A 21,209-nucleotide genomic window follows, 5' to 3' on the forward strand; every position below is an offset into this window, starting at 1 on the left:
TGTGTGTTTTCTATTGCTTATTATTACACAATTTATCTGCCTTTCCACCTTACTAGCTCGGAGGAAGAACTGCTTTTTACCTGCCCATGCTGCCCATGTTACATGGGACTTGTAATAGTTTGGGAGTTAGTTCACACATCCAACATCTCCTCAGAGGTGCCAAGTATGGAGAGAGTGGTTATTTTTTAATCTAATATACCATCAGACACCCTAGGGGACTTCTAGCCTCCCTTGGGAAATTTCCTTGACTCTCGGTAAGGGTAGGACTTCATTCTTATGTCATTATATGACTGTAATAGTCAAGTACAAAGAGACAACCGTAAGCAGACCAGAAACATCCCATCAGTACAGAGAGGTGGATTCAGCCCTCTGGCTTGGAGTGTTCCAGTTCCTTCCCCAGCTTCCTCCTCCTCTCCCTTCTGTCCTCTGCTTCCCCCAGATCTTCCTTGCTTTGGGTTCTTAGATATAGTTAACATTTTCTGGGAAGTTGTCAGGGTTGCAGAACATCGCTGGGGGCCTTTTGAAATAGCCTCCTGGTTTGTCATATATTATCATGTTGTTCCAAATATGTCAAAGTCTGTTTCTCACGTGGGAAGGAAGCACACTCAGCTTCCAGGTGTCCAGAGAATTGTTCAGAGCACGGCGTGATCACGGCCAGGCCACCTGGTCCTTCTGCCCCATCTGAGCGGAGGCCGAGTGGACTCCCTCCCAGCATGGGTCAGGTTGGTGGGGTCACTGGTGGACGTGGCGCCCTCCCTCTTTCTGCCTGCCTTCGGCTAGAACAAGCTTGAATTACGCCACGTGTGGGGAGTGCCACGGTGCTCTGGCTTCCCTCACCCGGCAGCCTTGCTAAGAGCCGTGACTGAAGGCCCCCTGCCTGATGAGCTTCATGGAGCCCTGGGGAGCAGGATTATTGGGGCTAGCCCTGGAGGGTCATGTGTGGCTCCTGGGGGTGAGCACTTGGATGTCCTTGTTCTCCTGTTTCCTAGTTACGGTCTAGAGGACACTCTGTCATTGCTTAATGCACCAGTTCTCAAACTTAGTGTGTGCATTGAAATTACCTGAATACTTATTAAAATGCAGCTTTCTGATCCTTCCCTCAGACCTATTGAATTAATTCTGGGAACGGGGCCTTGGAACCTGGATTTTAACGCTTTCTGCTCCCATCCCGTCCTTGTCTGGGTGATGCTGATGAGGGTGGCCCATGGTCCACCCTTAGAGTGGCGCTGAGCTCATGGACCTGCCTGTGGGGTCACTACGACTTCTGTGAGCACCCCGCTGTCCTCCCTCCCAGAGTTAGCAGCCTCTCCTGCCCCTGCTGCATTTGCCTCTGTCCTGCTTGGACCTTTGCTCTTCCCCACAAGCATCCATCTTCCTTGTTGTTCTGTCCCCTTCGGAGGCAAGTGCCACGTTGACACTCCTTCTGTGCTTCTCTGTGGCCCCTTTTTTCTTTTCGTGGTGACTTGGCCTTATGGTATTCTTTAGAATTCATAGGGGACGTGAGCTTTTTCAACAGGATTTCTTTTCTAAACCAATCAGTCATGTCCGCCTACTCCCACCACCTGCCCTCCATTCTCAAAACATCAGCCATGACCTTGAGTCTCAGGGATAAGGATTTTTCTTTCATGCTTGTGTTCTGGGTGTCCCTGTTTCAGCCTTGACATTGCTCTGTTGTGGGTGCCTAGAGCAGAGACAGATTTTGAGCTTTCAACATAAATTGTGTGAACTTGAAAAAAAAAAAATCTCCCCTTGAGAAAGTTCTCTTTCTTAAATCTTTTGTTACTACTGGCTTTTGTTGACCGGCTTTGTACTTCCGGCTTCAGGTGTGGTGAGCGTCCTCTGGATCTTGTGGGCTACAAAAAGAACTGTAGATCTGAAATTGACACGAAGTCTTCTGAGTTTCATCTGTGAGGACACTGAGGCCATGGCAGTGAGGTGGCATTTCAAGGTCACAGAACACTGGCAATCTCCGGGGCAGGTGGTGGTGCGCAGGAAGCCTTTGTTAGGTATGACAACGTAAGCTGTGCATACCCTTCAACCCAGCAGCTCCGTTCCCAGGAGTTCAAAGAAGAATCTCTATGCATGCACAAGGACAGGCACCAGGCTGTGGACTGTGGCCTTACTGGACTTGGGATCCGTTCCAGAGCCTGGTGGAAGGGATGGTAGTTGTGCCCTCTGGTGGCGCTGTGATGAGGAAGGAAGCCGGTCTGCCTGTGCTGGTGGGGTGTGGTCACCGAGGCTGGCTGTGGATTGACAGGTGGCTCTGCAGCGAGTGTCATTTAGGTGATAAACCTGCAAGAGTACATCCGCATGTGTGTATCTGTGCGTATAGTCCAGGAACAACAGTGAGGGGACGGGCGTTGGGGCTGAGATGCTGAAGGTGTGGCTGCTGTGAGGGGTGCACGACTCTTGCTGTGCTCTATACTTAGGCGGTTGAATTTTTTTATTGACCTAGAATTCATGTCACATACAGCTGGCCTGTCTTAAGTGCACAATATACTTCCAGGATATTCACCAATGTGTGCCCGTGCGACCGTCACTACTCTAAAACCCCAGAACATTTCCATTACCCCAGAAAGAAATCCTGAACCCATTAGCAGTCAGTGTCCACCCATGGCAGTTACGAAACTACTTTCTGGTCTGTGGATTTGCCAATTCATATTACCCCCCCCCCACTATCGGAAAGCAGGGTGTTCCTGGGAAGCCTTCCGTAAGCTGAAGTGGTGTCAGGTGAAGAGCTTTCCCTGCTTTCTAGAAGTTTGTGTCCAGCCCCTTGGCATTCACAGTAGACATGCATTAGTACCGTGACAGCTTTTTTTTTTTTTTTTTTTTTTTTGTAAAAGGGAAGACCTGTGGATTTCTTTTTGTTAGCAAAAACAGGTAGTAATGTAAGTCTTTTGTGGAAGTGAAGTGGCATAATGCAAACTTGGGGAAAGTGGGGGCATCTGTAAGTGGAACCAGGCTGTATGTGGCCTCTGGCATCTGGTTTTTTCACTTAGGGTAATGTTTCCAAGGTTTATCCTTGTGGTGGCATGTATCAGTACTTAATTCCTTGAAAAAAAATTTTTTAATTTTTATTTGTGGTAAAATACAACAAAATTGACCTTAAAGCACTTTGAAATGTACAGTTGGGTGGTATTAAATATTTTCGGTTGTGCCACCTTCCCCACTGTGCATCTCCAGACTGTTTTTAATCATCCCAGAGTGGAACTCTGTACCCATTGAACAATAACTCCCCACTCTTCTTTCTCTAGTCCCCAGAGATCACCTTTCCACTTTCTGTCCCCATGAGTCTGACTTCTTTAGGTACTTCATATAAGTAGACTCCTACAGTATTTGTCTTTTTGTGACAGTGGCTGGCTTATTTCACCGAGCCTGATGTCCCCCAGGTTCATCCATGCTGTAGGATGTTATGCTTAACTTCCTTCCAGAGTGTTCCTAAAGGCTGAATAGTACTCCATTGGATGTGTAGACTGTATTTTGCTTATCCATTCATCTACTGATGGACACTTGGGCTGCTTCCATGTTTTGGCTATTGTGAATAAGGCTGCAATAAACATACGCATTCTCTTGGGTTGAATTTTCTTAAAGAACACATTTGTGCTCATGTATTTTGAGTTTATAACGAAATGGGAAGTAGAAAATAAGTGGTCACATATAGGAATTAAATGTTTCTGGATTCTGAGTGTCTTTCCTGGTATGGGGTGCTGGCATGAGGAGAGAAAACCATCCTGGGAATAGCATTCTCAGTTTGTCTGAAGCTTGCTCAGGTCTTCCCTCTGGAATCAGGAATCCTGTCAGTCTCCACCAGGCCAGACTGATGGGGTCGCAGGGAGAGGATGGAGTTCCTGTGGAGTGGTGTGATACAGGGATTATAAGACTGTGCTTCCCTCACTTGCAGATGGGGAAGGAGGATGAAGTATGTTAGTTCTTGTAAAGCGCTTACAATAGTGCTGGGCACTCAGTAAGCATCCCCTGACTGTTAACTGCTGTGAAGTTACTATTGTGTCTTATCTTCTTGGATAGGTGCCAATCCACGAGTAGTTGTGTGGGCCAAGCAGGAGTGGGTGTGTGCACTCCTTTGAGAGAGTATGAACTGTCGAGAAATACAGTGGGTCATCCTAAGACCTACTGGCTGGGTTGGGATTTATACCATGTCCTTGTTCCTTAATTGGCTGAGGTCTAGTGCTCTCTACAACAGGGGCATGAAAATACAAAAATGGATTTTTTTTCCCTATGGTGAACATATGTTACTTTTATAATTTGAGAAAATAAACTTATTGAAGAAATGGAGAGGAAGCACAGACCAAAATCTGAAAGCCATGCTAAATGTGCCTTGTCAGTAAGATGGCTTCTCCAGTAAGAGTGGCCAATGTTGGTTGACCGAAAATCTTGGTCAGTTGGTACATTAAGACTCAAAGAGGTGTTGGTCAGCCAGGCAGGAAGTATTGAGAATCTGACTTGCGCCCTGATTTTGAACATTTTGTGAGTTGAGAGAAACAAGACGGAATCTTGAAGGAGCTTCTAGTCTAGGTAGACAGACAAGGTCACACACCCTTGCCACATTTAGAGCCTGCTTTCTCACACAGGCCCCTGCTGGTTGCTTCACCAGCTTCCTTGGGTCCTCCAATGATGTGATGATCCCCCTCTTTACCAACCAGAAGGCTGGCTTTGGTCAGCTAAGCATCTTGCAGAAAGTGGCCAAGCTGGGATTGGAAACCAGGGGCATCTGATTGCAGCTCTTGTGCCTTTTGCTCTGTTACGTCTCTCTTACTGTATTGACGTGTTTCCTTTTCTAACTGCACGACATGGAATGGCTTAGGGTATGACACCAAGTCCTGGGATTGAGGCAGTTCCAAGATTCGTCCACACGGGCTTTTGAAATTCCAGGAGTCTCTTCTGAAGAGCGCGTTGTACAGTGATTACCCAAGGAAGTTTCGATTCCCATAAATCCAGGGTTTACAGGTAACCCATTTCTGCCTCTGTTGTATGTAGCTGTGCTGTTTTAAGAACAAATTGCAGAAGTCACACGTGTTTGTTTGAAAGAAAATGATTTAAAAGCTTAGAATGAAAATACTGATTGTTCTCTACTGCTCCTACAGCCCAGGTTTCCAAGGTTGACAGCTTGGGTGTACCCTTGTTTTTGCTCGGACAACCAGGTACACACCTAGGTGCTGTCCTTCCTCGCCGTTCCTCCCGCCCTCCCTTCTACCAAAACAGAGCCACACATATTTCTGTGACTAAATTAATACTTGAACCTCAACACATTTGCATTTTGAAATGAAACGTTTAAAATCCTTTGGAGCCGTCCATGTCACCTTGTCTCATTGTTGACAAGTTGACCCTTGATGAACCTCCACGGAGTACGGTCTGGCCCAAAAGTTGTGTTGAGCAAACACTCGCACTACTTAGATCAGGGCAAGAAATCCCTGTGTCTGGCATGCCTAGCTGCATGTTTCATTCCAGCAGAAGAAGTGGTTTTCACCGTCAAGCTGCTTTTCACTTAAGGGGAAAAAACACAACTCTCAAGTTTCTACCAGAGCCTCTGCTGGGCTCCATCACATGAGCAGGTGAAAATGTGCTCAGCGAAGGGTGTGAAGACAGTTCTGGTTTCCGCCGCCGTCATTCCCAGCTGTCCCCGTGCATGCGTTATATATTTAGATGATCTCTCAGAAGAGAGCGGCGGTGTCTGAACAGGTGAGCATCTTTCTCTGGAAAGACTTATTTGAGATGGGAGCCTCTCATGAAGAGACTTTTCTGTCTTGGGGGAAAAAAAAAGGCACGTTCTTACTTAACATTTGTCTTAAAAAGTTACCCTATTTTTAATGCTTGGAGTGAGGATATAAAATACTTGAGAGTTTTCTCTTGTTGAATCCTCACAAAAGGTGTCCCCCTCTCTCCCATTTTACAGAGGAGGAAACAGAGACTCATAGAAATGAAGTAGTAAGTAAAGTCTCGCTCTCCTTGGTGGCAGAGCCAAGATTTGAACCTAGGGATGCCCTGTGTGTCTGCCCACACTTCCAATCGCACATAATTCCTCATCTGTTATTAGGAACAATATCCCTCTTGATCCCTGGGTTCCTGGTCCTCATATTGAGGGATACAAAGGACTCTGCTCTCTTTTGGTAGATCTCATTGGCATGGGTATCCCATAGTAGGGTATTCTTTGGATAACATGCTCTTGGCTTGACTATCACCACATAAGCCCCCTGCTTTTTTTTTTTTTTTTTTTTTTTTAAAACCAGAGAATCCTCTGTGAGGTGGGTGGGTTTATATGAGGTTTTTGAACAATTTGGTTTCAACTTTCTGGACAGCTGGAAATTTATAGTATTCTTACACCATGAGGCAACCAAAAATGTCAGGGTGTGTGTGTTTGCATATAGCGAAGTAGGTCTCCTTCGGAATTTTGGCACATGGTCTTGGCATTCTGACATCCGTGGAAATTGGTACCGCCTTGGTGAGTAGGCTCCGGATGGCAGGGAGGCAGTGTGGTGAGTGGGGGAACAGTGTGGGATTTTGAAACCAGGTGGACTGGGGACTGTATAACTGGGTCCCTCATTTACAGTGTTAAAAAAAAAAAAAAGCAACCCACCCCAACCTCTATTTTCTCATCTCTGAAATGGAAATTTTGTGCAGTGGTATTTTCTTCTTTTAATGATTTTATTTCTTTATTTGACAGAGAGACACACAGTGAGAGAGGGAACACAAGCGGGGGGAGTGGGAGAGGGAGAAGCAGGCTTCCCGCCGAACAGGGAGCCCGATGCGGGGCTCGGTCCCAGGACCCTGGGATTATGACCTGAGCCGAAGGCAGACGCTCAACGACTGAGCCACCCAGGTGCCCCTGTGAGGTGGTATTTTGAGCCTTAAGTGAGAGGATGTCCCTCCTCTGGGAGGTGGGGTGTGTTGGGGCTCAGCTAACAGGAGCCCGTTGGGCTTTCATGGCTGCCTGTAGGTGGTGTGTCCTGCGCCTGTGACTGTGTCCGTACGATAGAGCCTGCTCCTGCACCCGAACGGAGCAGCCATTCCTTTTCCGTGTGACATCGCCCGTCTGATGCCACCTTCTTCACCAGGTACTGTGACCTGACATCTTGTGAGAGATTCTACAATTCTACACAGGATAAAGATTTCTTAGCTTTTGGGGACATTCTCCCCCAAGATCGAAAGTAGCTGAACAGCAGCCATGGTCCGTCTCTTGCCCCAACCCTGGAAAACCGTAACATGTTGAGCGCTGAGTGGGTCAAGCTGTCTGTGGAAGCTCTCCTGAGAGATTCCAGAAGCTTTCGGCCTGGCCGGCACCGGGTTTGGTGAAGCTGGAGCTCTGCGGGGGCCGGTGGCAGTGACCCTGTCTTCTGTCTGTGTTGCAGCCCTGGGGCAGGGAGAGGAGCACTGTGGCCCTCGCCACCGTCTTGCCGGAGTTCTCCTTAGCTTTTGGGTCTCCTGAATGCCTGCTGGACCAGGGTCTGAGCGACAGAGTGAGGGATTCCCCATCACTCAGCCGCTGACGGGGGAGTTTTTCTGATTTTGTCACTTGATAGCCGTCTGACCTTGAGCAAGACATGAAACCCCCTGGAAACTCAGTTTTGGGGGTTGTTAATCTCTCTTTCGCATGTTTATTGTGAGGACAGGAAATACTGTAGTGAAGCTTCAGTCGTGAGCCTGGTGGGTAAGCATCACGGTTAGCTGATGAGTGCCAACCGTCCGAGCATCATACTCCCAGCTGCGTTGTGCTGCGTATTCGCCTGCATCAAGTGGCTCATCCATGGCTCTTTGGGGTTGGCCTATTACCATTTTACAACAGGAGGAGACTCAGCTTCCGAAGGATGGGTGATCTCATCCAGTCCTGTGGTTCTATCATCTCTACCCTATTGCCTCGATATCCCCAACCTCCCTCTCCTTGGAACTCCAGACTCCCATGCTACTGTGTTCATGTTGCTATCTCAGATGGTTGTGTCAAACCTTCCTTGTCTGAAAACCAGACTCCTGGTGGTCATTCACTCTTCCCTGTCACACCTGCCCCTTGCCCAGCTCAGTAAAATGATAGCTCCCTGTTCTTTGAGGTTCCTTAGGCCAAAAATGTTGGCGTTAGCGTGCCTCCTCTCTTCCCCCTAATCCCATCAAATATATTAGCATCTTTTGTGTCTGGGGGGTGCTGTAGCTGGAGGTGGTCTGCTAACTGCACTCCTTGCAAAGAATGGTAGGTTCTTCCTTGAAGGGAGACCTGAGCCATGCCCCGTGTCCCCAGTCACCACACCTGCCCTTTCAGCTTCCCTGCTTACCCCTTCAAATGGCTGGTAGAATGATCTTTAAAAAAAGGTCTGGTCATCCTGCCTTTTGCTCTGAACCTTTCAGGGGCTTCCTGTTTTGCTCAGAATAGAATATCCTAGCCTGCCACCTTCTCTGTGGCCTCATTTCCTGTTCTCTCGCATCCATTATCCTTCAGCCATGCTGGCATCCTTGCTGTTTCTGGAGTACCCCAGGGCCTTTGTACTTGCTCTTCCCAGGAATGCTGTCCTCCAGGGCTTGCATGGCTCACACCCCCACTTTATTCTGGTCTCGGCTCAGACAGCATCTCTTAAGTGGAACTTTCCTTGCACTGTACTTAATTAACACTCACCACCCTGAGTGCTCATGCTTTCACCACCCCCATCAGCCCTTCTCACAACCTGATACATTAAATAGTTGTTTATTTTCTGAGGCCCCACTCAAGGGTGAGCTTCATGCTGGCAGTCACGGTTTCCCCCCTTACTACATCCCTCTATGTCTGGTGCCTAGCGCCTGGCGTAGAACGAATCTTCTGTAGCTAGTCGTTGAATGAATAAAGAAAAGACTTGGTCAGAGTCACTCCCTGGGGAGTGGTGCAGCCAGACGTGGCACTTGGTCTGATTGCAGAGCCCACACTGTCTTCTTGAGCTTGCTCTCTGCTTGCCACAGCTGGCACATGGAAAGCGGTAGATGCTATTGTTATGAAGACTGTTTCCTTTGCTGGAGCAACTGCGGATACCTGCTGGCTTTCGGGGTCATTGTCACTTCACCCAGGAGGGACCTTTCTTCGTTAAAACCTTTGGTGGCCCAGATTTCCCAGCCCACCAAACCGGGGCTGCTCTTCCAGGGCCTGGCACACTGCCTTGTGTCCATCAGGACGTTCACGGGAGCCACCTCTGAATTTAAAGTGGTTCTTTATCCTCTTTGGCCACCAGCGTCTCACACTGTTTGCATCTGGGGTCATGCTAAGCTTGTTGAAATCTAAAGCAAAACAGTAACCTTATCATACTGTTTGCCGTGCTGCTCTCCCTGGTCTTTGAAGTTTTGCTTAAACTAATTTAGGCAGAAAACCCCATGTGTTCTCTGATGCCTGCTAGCGAGGCCGGCATAGTGTCTGCTGCTTCCAGATAACTTATCACAGACACCTCCAAACAGTAACGGCAGGCTGCAAGGAGGTGAGAAACTGTGTCATGTTCGCTCAGTTTAAATGACCTGCTAACGGTGCTAACAAACCCACAGCTTTTCTGGAACATGAAAAATAGTTCTGATTGAAAGTTAGCATTTCTATGCTCCTCCCAAACACAGTTCCAGTGTCTGTTTGGATTTAAAAAGAGAAGGCTTACTGGTTGGGCCACATTTTTCCATTTGGAGTCTAAGTTCTATAATGAGGCCGTCATGGAAATACCAGAGGAAATTGCTGACCACTCAGAGTATATGCAAGTAAACCAAGTGTAGATTTTCCTCTGAACGGTGTGGCTCTTAAGCGGGTTGCCTGGGCTAATGGGACATCCTTGGCTACACAAAGGACATAGACCTCTTCCCTTTCGGCCCAGGCTTGAGATAGCCAGACGGACTTGTGGATGGAGGCCGCAGTGAGATGGTGCATTTGAAGATGCATTGTGAATTCTCAAGGGCTGCATCACGTAAAGCACTGTACTGTTGAGTTTTTGTGAGCACCTGCCATACATGGATGCGGCTCTCCAGTTTTGTTCAGCACATTAAATACGGTTCTTCCTTTTGCTTTTGGGCCTATCTCTGTGCTTTGGCTTTTTCAGTACAGCTTAAGTTCCTTATCCAAAATGGAAATTCCCAACCCCATAGATGGAAGTTCCTGTCTTGTTGGGTCCTGGCAGCTATGCTTGGCTGATAGTCCTTGACCAGGGCAGGCTGTGGAGGCCTGAAAACTGTCTGATAACTCAGATTATGGACTGGAAATGTTAACGCTGGAACTGTAGGCTGAAGACTGCATTGCTAACCAGTTTTCAGATCTTGGGTTCCTAAATTCAGGAGCACCTGTAATTGATAGGAATACAGAACCATGTTTTCCTCTTGGACTATTAAGTTGGCATTCCCTCCATTTCAGACTAATAGATCACTCGCAGGAGATGTGTATATTTAAAAAACTCCATCACCAACCTCCAGTTGGATCCATCACAAATGTTTGTATTAGTTGGGTAGATTGGACTTTCCGAGTTCAATCACAATTGATCCTCACCGTGCTGCTGGGTTTATTGGGGGATGTGCAGAAAGTATGGAATGGGGATGTAACGTGCTATTTTTGGGTCTCAAATAACTTGATGTTACTTGGGCTTTGATTGTGCTACCTTCCTTGAACACCCAAATGTTCCCTTGTTCTGAAGGCAGATGAAGTCCTCCTGACTTGAAAATAAACAGTTGAGACATGGTGAGTGTAAAATTTAAACTGACGGAATGACTGGCCTCTCATGCCTCGCCTCGTGTTTGCCTTGCCAGTGGAGAGGTGGAAGGGGTCTGACCGATGAAATGGCTCCCTTCGCTTTCCTTATAACCATTAAGCCATAGAGGTAGTTCAGCCAAGTCCACTTCTGTGTTGTCCTTTTCATAAACGTCATCCATGTGGAACCGTACCATCGTCCTTATGACTCCGGGGCCTAACTCAGTAGTCCTACCCAGAGTGCTCTCTGAGGAAGTACCTGTTGAATGATTAAAGGTACTGTATTGTTAATCTCTTGCTGTGTAACAAATGACCCCAAAATTCAGCTGCTTAAAACAACAGACCCTAACTGACTTCAGTTTGTGTGGTGGAGGAATCCCGGCGTGGCTCAGCTGCGTGTTCTGGCTCAAGGTCTCTGACAGAGTTGCGGTTGTCATCTGAAGGCTCGACAGGACGAGGATCCATGTCCCCTTGAGTGGCTGCTGGCAGACCCCCGGCTCTGGGTGGATACGTCATGGGTCTCTCCATAAGGCAGCTCCCAAGGTGGCAACTGGCTTTCCTCAGTGCATGGGTGCGGGCACCCAAGACAGAAGCCACAGTCTTGTAGAACTTGATCTCAGGAGCGACATGCCATCCCTTGTGCCACATGGTGCTCATTCGTGTTGAGTGAGTCCAGCCCATACTCAGGAGTAGAGACGATAAACCAGGGTGAATACCAGGAGGGAGGGATCCCTGGGAGCCATCTTAGAGGCTGCCTACCAGGGAGGAAAGCCTGGTGTAGCTGGGATTCGTTATCTGTGATTTTATACACGGGATAGAAATTTTTGACTTGCTTGTTAAAGCTGTGGGAACTGAACCAGGGCAACGGGAGGTCAGATAGTTGCAGGGGAAGGTCGGCTGGTTAGTTTCTAAGAGACCTTTTATAAATTCATGACTGTACAAGGTCTGTTCCTTCGTCTTGAAGGTTCAGAAGCTTATTCATGCATCTTGCTCCTTCAGTGTGGAAGATTGTGGCGTGCTCTTAGATGCACCTTCGGAGGGCCTGGTATCTGAGGAGGGAAGGCCAGTGGTTGGATTTCTGAAGAGCTGTGCAGACATCAATCAGATTGGATGGCCATATGCTTCTGATCAGCAGGATCTCCTTGTGGAGGAAGACAGCCTCACTCATGCAAAGATCAGATCATTGGGAGCGTACCAGCAGGCCGTGCTGTTCACACATCCGTCACGCCTTAGATGTGTCCTAGCGCCGGGCTCTGCTAATCAGCCCCATCCAGCTTCGTGCTGGGGGTGTCTGCCCTGCCTTGGCAGGCACTGCTATTGCTGGTCCAACTTGTCTAAGTGCAGCCTCCTCTCACATGCTGTTTTCTTACTTAAGATCAACTTCGGTGTTTTGTTGTTGAAATCCAGCGTTTGCACGTAGCCTTACCATGGAAGACCTGGTGCTTCTAGCCACCACACCCTCTGCCATTTCCCTCTCCCCACAAGCAGCTGCTTCAAACCTTTTAATGGATTGTTCTGGGAGTTACTTTGATGCCTCTGAATAGTACGGTCTCGCGCTGCTTGTTGATTGCTCAGCTGGACGTTTCTCCCTTGATTTCTCACCGTGGAACAGGAAGGATAGCTTTTCCAGCCCTCTGCCCCCTTAGCTCCCCTCTCCCCGCCGACCCCCAGCACAGACGCGCCATCTTTCTGGTTTGATTCCTGGGCCATGGATACATTATTAGGACTCTGAAAATGCTATCCAGCTGAGCTGTGAGGTACATGATCATTATTTTCACACAACTTTAAAATTCCTTTTGAGTTAATATCTGAAAAAAAAAATTGGTTCGTGTTGTGTGAACTCCTTACTAACCCAAATGCAAGTGCTGTCTCACGGAGATTGCTGTATGTTAAAAACCGGGCACCTGTCCTTTTGATCCTGAGACCGTCTCTCCTGCGGTGCTGGGACTCGCTGTGGCCAGAGGAAGCCTGGCTGCTCTGAGGGCCTGTTTCCTCCAGTTTGCTACTCCCACTGCTGCTCCTTTATTCAGAGAAAATTCACGTGCCGTACAGTTCACCCCTAGGAAGTGCACGGTCTGCACCTCTCTGTGAATCCAGCGTGTTTCATCACCCCAAAGAGGAGCCCTATACCCATTAGCACCCCATCCCTCCTTCCTCCTGGTCCCTGGAAACCAAATGTGTTCTTTTTTTTTTTTTTTTGATAGAGAGAGACACAGAGAGAGAGAGGGAACACAAGCAGGGGGAGTGGGAGAGGGAGAGGCAGGCTTCCCGCGGAGCAGGGAGCCCTATGCGGGGCTCGATCCCAGGACTCTGGGATCATGACCTGAGCGAAAGGCAGACGCTTAACGACTGAGCCACCCAGGCGCCCCCCCAAATGTGTTCTTGACATTGTGTATAAGTGGGATCCTGCTGTCTGTGGCCTTTCATGTCTGTCGGGGCATCTTTCCCTTCACAGGATGCTTTCAGGGTGCAGCCGCATCTGTGATGGCTGTGTGGGTTCTGTCCACTTTTTGGTTATTATTAATAATTTTCTCACTTCTGTGTTGTATCCTCTATTTCCTAGAAGCTCTGCTTTTTTCTTAGATTTCTTCTCCTCCTGTTTTGGTTGGAGGCCAGGTTAAGATTTTTGAAAGGTGGTGTGTCTGAGGATGTTTTCACCTTCTTACCCGAGGGCTTGGCTTGGTACGTAATTTAGGATGTTGACAGGATCACTTACTTGCTTTCTAGCTTGCTGTGTTGCTGTTTAGAGATGCTGTGTCATTTCTAATTGTCTATCCTTTGTGCAAGTTCTCCCTCCACTCCAAAAGGTAGTGTCCACTTCCTCTTTTCCCTTGTGTTCTGAAATCCCCTGGGAGGTGTCTGAGCGTGGTTTCCCCCCCTCAAGGTGTGCTCAGCAAGCTCATTCGTCCCCACATGACTGGCTCTTGGTTCTGGGGCGTTTCTTGAATTAAGTCTTTGATTTCCTTGTCTCTGTCCCCTCTCTGCCCCCCACTTTCTTGGGTTCTTCTCAAATGGTAACTCTCCATTTCCTTTTTTGTTTTCCTTTTTGTTATCCTTTGGCTCTATTTTCTGGAAATTTTCTTACCTTCTCTGCTTTGTATCCAGTGTTCCATTTCTTTTGTCACAGTTTTGCTTTACAAAAGAGCTTTTTTTTTTCTTCCTTTATGTGTGCTGTTTTTTCTTCTTTTTAAATACCTCCCTGTTCCTGTTTTCAACTCTACCATCTTCTCTCTCTGGGATTATTACTGACAGTTTGCTTTTCAAGTCTTCATTTTCCCTAAACTGGGGGTCTTTTCCTTAAAAGTTGTTTTCTGTCTGTTGATTCTGGTCCCTGTTTCCCAGCCTAAGAGCTTGTCTCAGCCGTGCGGTGCCTTCTGGCCGGCCCCACACAAGTAGGAGTGGGACACGGAACAGCTAATGGTGCGCAGTGCTTGGCTCCTGGTGGGGCGAGCTGGCTCTGCCATTTCACCGGAGAGATCCTCACATGGGTCCCTTGAGGGCTTTTTCTTCAGCCTCTTAGATTCCCAGGACAGTATTTTTTACTCCCTGCTTAGAGATAGGTCTATGTTGGCTGCTGGCTTCTCTGGGAATGGGCAAAGAATGAAAGAAGTTCAGCAGTATTATTTCTTCTATTTCCCGCTGGGTACCCTGACCTTCCCCTTGGTCCAGAGCTACACTTTTACCTTCTTTGGAGAATAAACCCCTACTTTCCTGCAGATTGCTGCTTAAACAGACTTTGTATCTCTTCACTGCCAGCCCCATGCTTACCACCAGTTCTGGAAGTGTCTCGTATTAGGGGTTTATCAGCCGTTGGCAAGTTGTCCCACGTTAATCAGGTGGAATGTTCCTCTGACCCCATTACAGCCAAGAGGAAAGCTTACTCAGGCCTGTCATGCTCCTCACCAGTGATCTGCCTGCTTCTCAGCTTCTAGAATTTTGTCATCTGGTTTCCTCTCTCATATCTTGTTTTCTCAAGGGTGGTGCTATTAGAATTTTTAAAAATGGGCATTTTAATGGAACTCTGAGAGTATGTGAATGTAAATTAATGTATTCAGTCTGTCAACTTTAACTGGAAGCCCTGGAAATTTTCTCTTAATACTTATTTCAGGTTGCAGAGGGTTATTGGGTCACCGTCCACAGCAGTGGCTGGAGCTGTTTTGACTCCTGGGATGGGAGCATCTTCGGGTTCATTCCAGCGTGTTGGGTGTCGTCATTCAGGGCCGTGCTGCCTCGGGCGCTCGTGCTTGCTGTGGCTTAGGCGGGGGGGCTGACGGCAGAGATGCACGTAGCGCAGGTGCAGGACCCCCATTTTTGCTCAGCCTTTGCCCACTTGCCCATTCTTCCCAGGCTCTCAAATCCCAGTTCCCCGGGGCTGGCCTTCATTACCATCTGCTCCCGCCCTGGGGGGCATCCTGGACTTTGCTCTCCCGGAACACACAGGGGACAGAATCTGCTTAGTCGGTGTTTGTTTTCAGACTTTGAGGCTAATCCGTATTTCTGATACACGCCTTTGGGGGTTTCCTGCAGATTGCTGCAGGTGTTCCCCTGCCTGTGTTCCCGATTTTCTTGGAATTCGCCTGCTCGTTCCCAGTCCTAACTTCCTGCTCTTCCCCACAAAGTGAGCATTTATGGACGTGTCCCTGAAAGGAGGAACAACACCCACTGGTGTATACTGTGCTATTAACTCTTGCATTGATCTGGAAGCCAGTCTCTTGTTAGGATGTCCTTGCATTGTCATTATGCATCGATTTCAGAGCTTTTCCCGAAGCTGTCTGGCTTCCGCTCTACATACGGTTTATAAATGGCAATTCTTAGTGGCTCTTCCTGTACTCTGACCCCCTCTGCCATTGACGTTGAGCTGTAGGCAGATGATGCTGCCCTGGGAAACTTTTTTGTTAGAGAAAGAGAAATGTGACCATGGTAAAAGATGGAAGCGCAGGCCCTTTTGTCAACGTGTTGTCTGTTTTGCCCCCGAACGAGAAGTAGTAATAGGATTATTCCCCAGACTCAGGTGCATCTGTCTCTGTGACTGTTGTTCCGTTTTTATTTTTATTTTAAAGATTGTATTTATTTATTTGACAGAGAGAGAGACACAGCGAGAGAGGGAACACAAGCAGGGGGATGGGAGAGGGAGAAGCAGGCTTCCCACCGAGCAGGGAGCCCGATGTGGGTCTCGATCCCAGGACCCTGGGATCATGACCTGAGCTGAAGGCAGACACTTAACGACTGAGCCACCCAGGCGCTCCACCATTTTTAAATACAGCTTATTATTCACTTCATCGTACTCCTGTGAAAATGTTGTGGTGTGATCCCTCGGCCAAGACCCTTCATCTCTCCCCCATGCCCTAAAAAGAGCTTCTCTTTGGAGAAGCCATTGGCAAGAAGGAAAAAAATTTTAACTGGGAGAATAACTTTCAATTACTGCTAAAACGTTTATGGGGTTTCTTTCTTTCCCTAAAGTTGTACCAAATCTTTGGAACGTTGATGGAGAAGTTGCAGTCACTGAGCAGAAGCCTGGCGAAGTGGCCGAGGAGCTGGCGAGCTCCTACGAAAGAAAGCTCATTGAGGTAAGGCTGGAGGCCTCTCTGCGTTTACTCTGTGTTGGCTGCCCTTGGGGACATTACGGGAACAGGGCCAGCCTCTTATGCAGATGTTAGCAGCACAATCTGACGCTACTCCCCTCCCACTGCCAACAAGACAAAACACAAAATGGTAAAAGCATTGTACTTGATGAAGAAAACTAAGAGCTGGTTCTTCAGAAATCTTAAATTAGACACCTTTGGTGCCTATGGCAAGGAAATAGAGAAAACACAAATATGTCATGTTAAAAATAGGAAAAATGTACTTTTGGATTTGGAGATTAAAAGCAGGAGAGACTATCACAAACAACTCTGATGCTGACAAATGTGCAAATGTGGATGACATGGACTATTTCCTAGGATAATGTTTATTATTCAAATTAATTGACGATGCAGCCTACTTATCTGGAGGGCATCCAAAAACCGGAAGAAAGTTGTAAAAATAAAGGAGGTGCCCTAGGAGGTAGCAAACCTGGATGGCTTCATAGTGGTTTCTAGGAAGGCTTTCAAGGAATGTACAAACAGCCCTTTGCTCTTTGTACTTCCTTAAAGCCTTTTCTCTGTCTTTATGTGTATCTGTATCTTGGTTCCAGTGTGCATTACTGCAGTGTCACAGAAGCTGACAAAGACAGCCTAAAAAGAAACTACAGCCCAGTCTCACTTGTGCATCAATGCATAAAAATTCTAGAAAGATATTGCCCAGTCAAACCCAGTTGTATATGAAAGGACCAATCCACATGAAATTGGGATTAATTTAGGATCTCAAGGATGACTTCATGTTAGGAAATTCATCGAGTCAGCTTACTGATAGACTACAGGCTAAACACCAGATACAGATCTTGTTTGCTACCAAACATTCATCATCCATATCTACTGAAAATACTTTTTATTGAAGTAGAGTTGACACACAACGTTACATTAGTTTTACGTACACAACAGAGTAATTTGACAACTTGATGATAAAAATACTCTTGATCAAGAAGAAGAGTACTTCTTTAATAGGATAAAGTGTATGTGTGTTTGTTTGTTTGCTTGTTTTCAGAAATCATTAATTGCCACCATACTCAGTGGTAAAGCTGGAAGGCCAAGTTTTCAAATAGGCAACTAATAGATAAAATACATATATGTAGGTGTGTGTATATGTTGTGGTCACATGATGGTGGTATTGATTTTGAATCCTGTTTGTTTGTATACATACATGCATATAAGTGTATGACTATACTTGCAGTGCTTTGTGAATATTCTACAGTACATTTTATTTTTGCAATCAGAAAAACACCTGCCATTGCCATGGAGACATGCCTGACCTCAGGGTAGGTTTTAGAAACCGGGCTCTTTGAGGAGGAGCCCCCTACGCTTGTTCCTGGTTCAGGCTGACCATCTTGCAGTCTGTTTCACCTGGTTCCTAATGACCTCTAAAGAAGGGAGGTGAGAAACAGTTTGAATTCTAACTGAAGGGAGCTCAAAGGGGGAGATGAGCTGGGGTCTGAGCATAATAGGCTGATAGGGGAAGAGTTACAAACCAGGATGGAAGTGCCTGGAGGTTGAGGGGGGGACTGATCCTTCAGGGCCTTTCCTGACCCTAGTGCCCATCCTCGCAGTCTCATGCAGTGAGGTGGTTGACCAGAGTTGGCTGGTGGTGATGCCAGGTGCTGGGCCATCATTCCATTCGCAGAAAGCCTGGGTGGAGAGAGGAGACTGGGCTGTGTACCCTCAGGGTTGTGTCAGCCTGTGTGTTTGTCTCCCCTAGGACCTCCGGTCCCTGGAGGGCAGAGACCATGTCTTTTTCATCTGTGTATACTCAGCTACCATTTCTTGGCAGATGGTAAATGCTAAATAACCCTTGAATGCATGTATTTTAAGTTCTCCTAGGACACGGATGTCTCTGGTTTGTTGAATGAATGAAGAGCTGATGAGCTAGGGAGGATGGCAGGGTTCTTAGCAGAGTGAAAGTAGGTTGGTAGCCCGTGTTCCTTCAGGAAACCCAGGGCAAGGTGTTCAGTTGTAAGGACTTTGTCAGGCCTGCACATACTTTAGAGGCTGATGCTCATGTCCCGGGGCTCTGGTGAGCCTGCTGAGCACTGGGCGGGGGTGGGAGGGGGCAGCGTTCTACCTGTAGGTTCTACCAGGTAGAAAGCTGACCTGCTCATCAGTAACTCTAGCTCTGGAGGGTTCAAGAAGACCGTGACTGGCCACTTGACCCACTGAACAAAGCACCATAGTTCATTGGTTGGGTGGGAGCTGGGTTGGTTGATGGAGTGTTTTTTTGAGTCCCTGCTTTCTGCATAGGGGATGGCAAGGACAAAGATCCTGCACAGGGGAAGAGTTGGCAGGTTCGAGGACCAGAAAGGAGACCCCAGGTCTGGCCCAGAGCAGATGGGGAGAGCGGTGGCGCTGTGGCTGCCGAAGTTGGTGGGCCAGATGACAGGGCCTTAGAGGCCGTGTTGTGGCCGTGCCACCACCCGCTTTGGTGGTGACAAGAGTCTCACTGTCTCACTGCACCGACTTGAGTGATATGCAGGGAAGACAACCACGTGATGCGAAGTTCCTGTCCAGTTCACTGGGATTGTTGTTCTTGTTAGCTGTCACATCAGAGGGAGTGGTGGTTGGGGTATAAGGATCTCTTGTTGGCCTTAACTTCCTGTCTGGTCCTCTGTGACTCCCTTACCCAGTAATAGAGTGGGTGGCTGTTGTTGAGGAGCTGAGAGAGATGTGAACTTGAAGCAGAGATGTTCTCCTTCGGCGTTTACTGCCCCAGGCTGATATTTCATTATTTTCTGTTGGCAGAGTGAATGGCCAGTCATCTTTCCTCTGTGAGTATTAATAGCATCTCATTACGCCAAGACCTTTGCTGAACCCTTTAGGTTAGCAGTAATCAAGCGCTTTACAACATTCTTTGTGATGCTCATCTGTCATTTTGTCAGTGGTTGGTTTTTACCCAAGGAGTTCTAAACACATGTCGACTGGAGTAATGAAAGCATGTGGGGGAAGAGTTGATGTACTTCCTTCCATTTCAGAAGGGCAGAAGAAGAGGCATTTCATTTTATGTAATAGGACTATTCAAAGAACCCCCACAGTTGAATTGCTCTTTTGTGATTCATCCCAATGAAAAAGGAATTCCTGAACATTCTTTCTTTAGTTGTCTCTCAGAGCCTTAAAACCACCTCGTCCACCTGCACACACATATGCTGCACACGGCACATGAGTGCTCAGGGACCTGACACCCGCACTGCCGACAGCTCAGTACCCAAAGTCAACATTGTAAGCTATCTTTCAGTGGCTGGAGAGCATCGGGGACCAAGGACTGGAGATGGAGAGATTGTTCTGACACCCTTGAAGACGAGAAGGAAAGCAAAATGCTGGCAGGTGTAGGTTCATCTGGCAGGGGAGAAACCCGAATATAAAAGCACGAATTACCCAACAGCCACTGCGATACAGGCAGCTAGCTGTCAGGTGCACACTTATGTCCAAGCACTGCGCTAAGGCTTACACGTAGATCAACTCACGTGATCCTCAGCAGCCTTTCTTGAGGAGGATGCCATTCCCAGATGGAGCTTTGAGAAACTGAGTAAGGTGCCCAAGATTTCTCGGCTTGGTAGGAAGCAGGGCTGGATTCAGATCACGCAGGCTGTCCAGCAGCAGAGCACAAACCTGTATTCTGTCTGCCTGCTCCAGAAGGCCATGCTCGCGGAAGAAACCAAAGGCGGACCTGGCAGAGGAGTAGGGACCGCCCCTGGTCCCGGTGGAGAGAATGGGGGGCAGGAGGAAAACAAGCAGTAGAGAGGAGGGAGGGTGCGACACGAGAGGTTTGCAGCAGTGCTGGCAGGGGCACGCCCCACACTCTTAGTGACAGCAGAAGGGAGCCAGCACCTCTGGGCCGGAATTACCTGCTTCTGAAGCAAATGTAATAGAACGCCAGGCTGGGAGCTCCTTGAGGGAACTGTAGATGATACCTTTTTAATTGTGTATTAATTGCCTAACACGATTCTAGCATCCAGTAGGAGCTCCTTAAATATTGAACAGAACGTCAGTCTACAGAGAGGATTCAGCTGTTCAGTATAGTGTTTATAAATAAAGTGGTAGATGTGACTTGGGAAGTCCCGGATGGAGCGTGCGTAGTACGGGGCACCACTGTAGCTCAGGATACGGGGCTAGTGGGAGATAACATGGGTTCTTTAGAGGAGGCAGACTCTTCTAACATTCAATTTTGGGAGGAGTTTTAGCCTGGAGGGTCTAGAGACGACCTCGAGGGACGGATGGATAATTCCAACAACTTCAGCATGTGTTATTGAGGGCCTTCTAGGTGGCCAGGCTTCCTCTTCCACCCTTCTCCTCTCATGGATTTCCCACCCCCAGGAGCAGTAGACTTGATGGTTCTAGGAGGTGATTTGTGGGAGCTGTGAGTCAAGGCAGAGATGGTCCCGGAAGGGCATTTACTTCCCTAGATTGACTTTTCCTTCTTTTTTGATGGCAGCGTCATTGATGTTTCATTGCCGGGTAGCATTAGCTCTTCATTGCCCCCCACACTGGTCCTTGGTCACAAACAGGAGTAAGATGCTGTGCCTGTCTTTGGGAAGCTCCCAGCCCGGGGGGTGAGGCAGGCACGTCTGTTAGGATCATCAGGGAGCAGGGTTGAAGCGCAGATGTAGAGTTAGGACTCATGGGTTCCTGGGGCCATGTCCTTACCGACTGTTCTGCAGAGCTCAGGCACTTTATGGGAGCTTCTAGAACATGTTCCTCCCTTTTTCTTTGGGACTGTTAGTAATGAAGCTTGGAATTTCTTCTGTAAACTTCCCATCTGTCTTGAAGATCTAGACATCAGGGGAAATGGATTTCTTGTCACCAAGGGTTTTGAAGATAAAAAGATAATGGACATGTCCAAGAAAGATCTAAGATGCTTCTTTACTTCTTTTAAGTACAATTCCTTTGGTTTAGACTCTCCTGTAGAGATTTTC

The 21,209-nt window shown here is 47.7% G+C and overlaps 1 protein-coding gene across 1 annotated transcript in view; it reads left to right on the forward strand.

The window, feature by feature from the left end:
- The window catches only part of SNX29 (sorting nexin 29), a 507,012-nt gene that overhangs the window by 244,442 nt on the left and 241,361 nt on the right, over window positions 1-21,209 (forward strand). Inside the window, exon 15 of the mRNA XM_028117489.2 lies at window positions 16,136-16,242. Coding sequence (XP_027973290.2) covers window positions 16,136-16,242 — 107 coding nt within the window. The remainder of the gene's footprint in view (window positions 1-16,135; window positions 16,243-21,209) is intronic.

Source organism: Eumetopias jubatus, unplaced genomic scaffold (assembly GCF_037043125.1).
Source record: "Eumetopias jubatus isolate StellerSeaLion01/CBP00866 unplaced genomic scaffold, mEumJub1_p1.0 scaffold_12, whole genome shotgun sequence".
NCBI classification, from domain to species: Eukaryota; Metazoa; Chordata; class Mammalia; order Carnivora; family Otariidae; genus Eumetopias; species Eumetopias jubatus.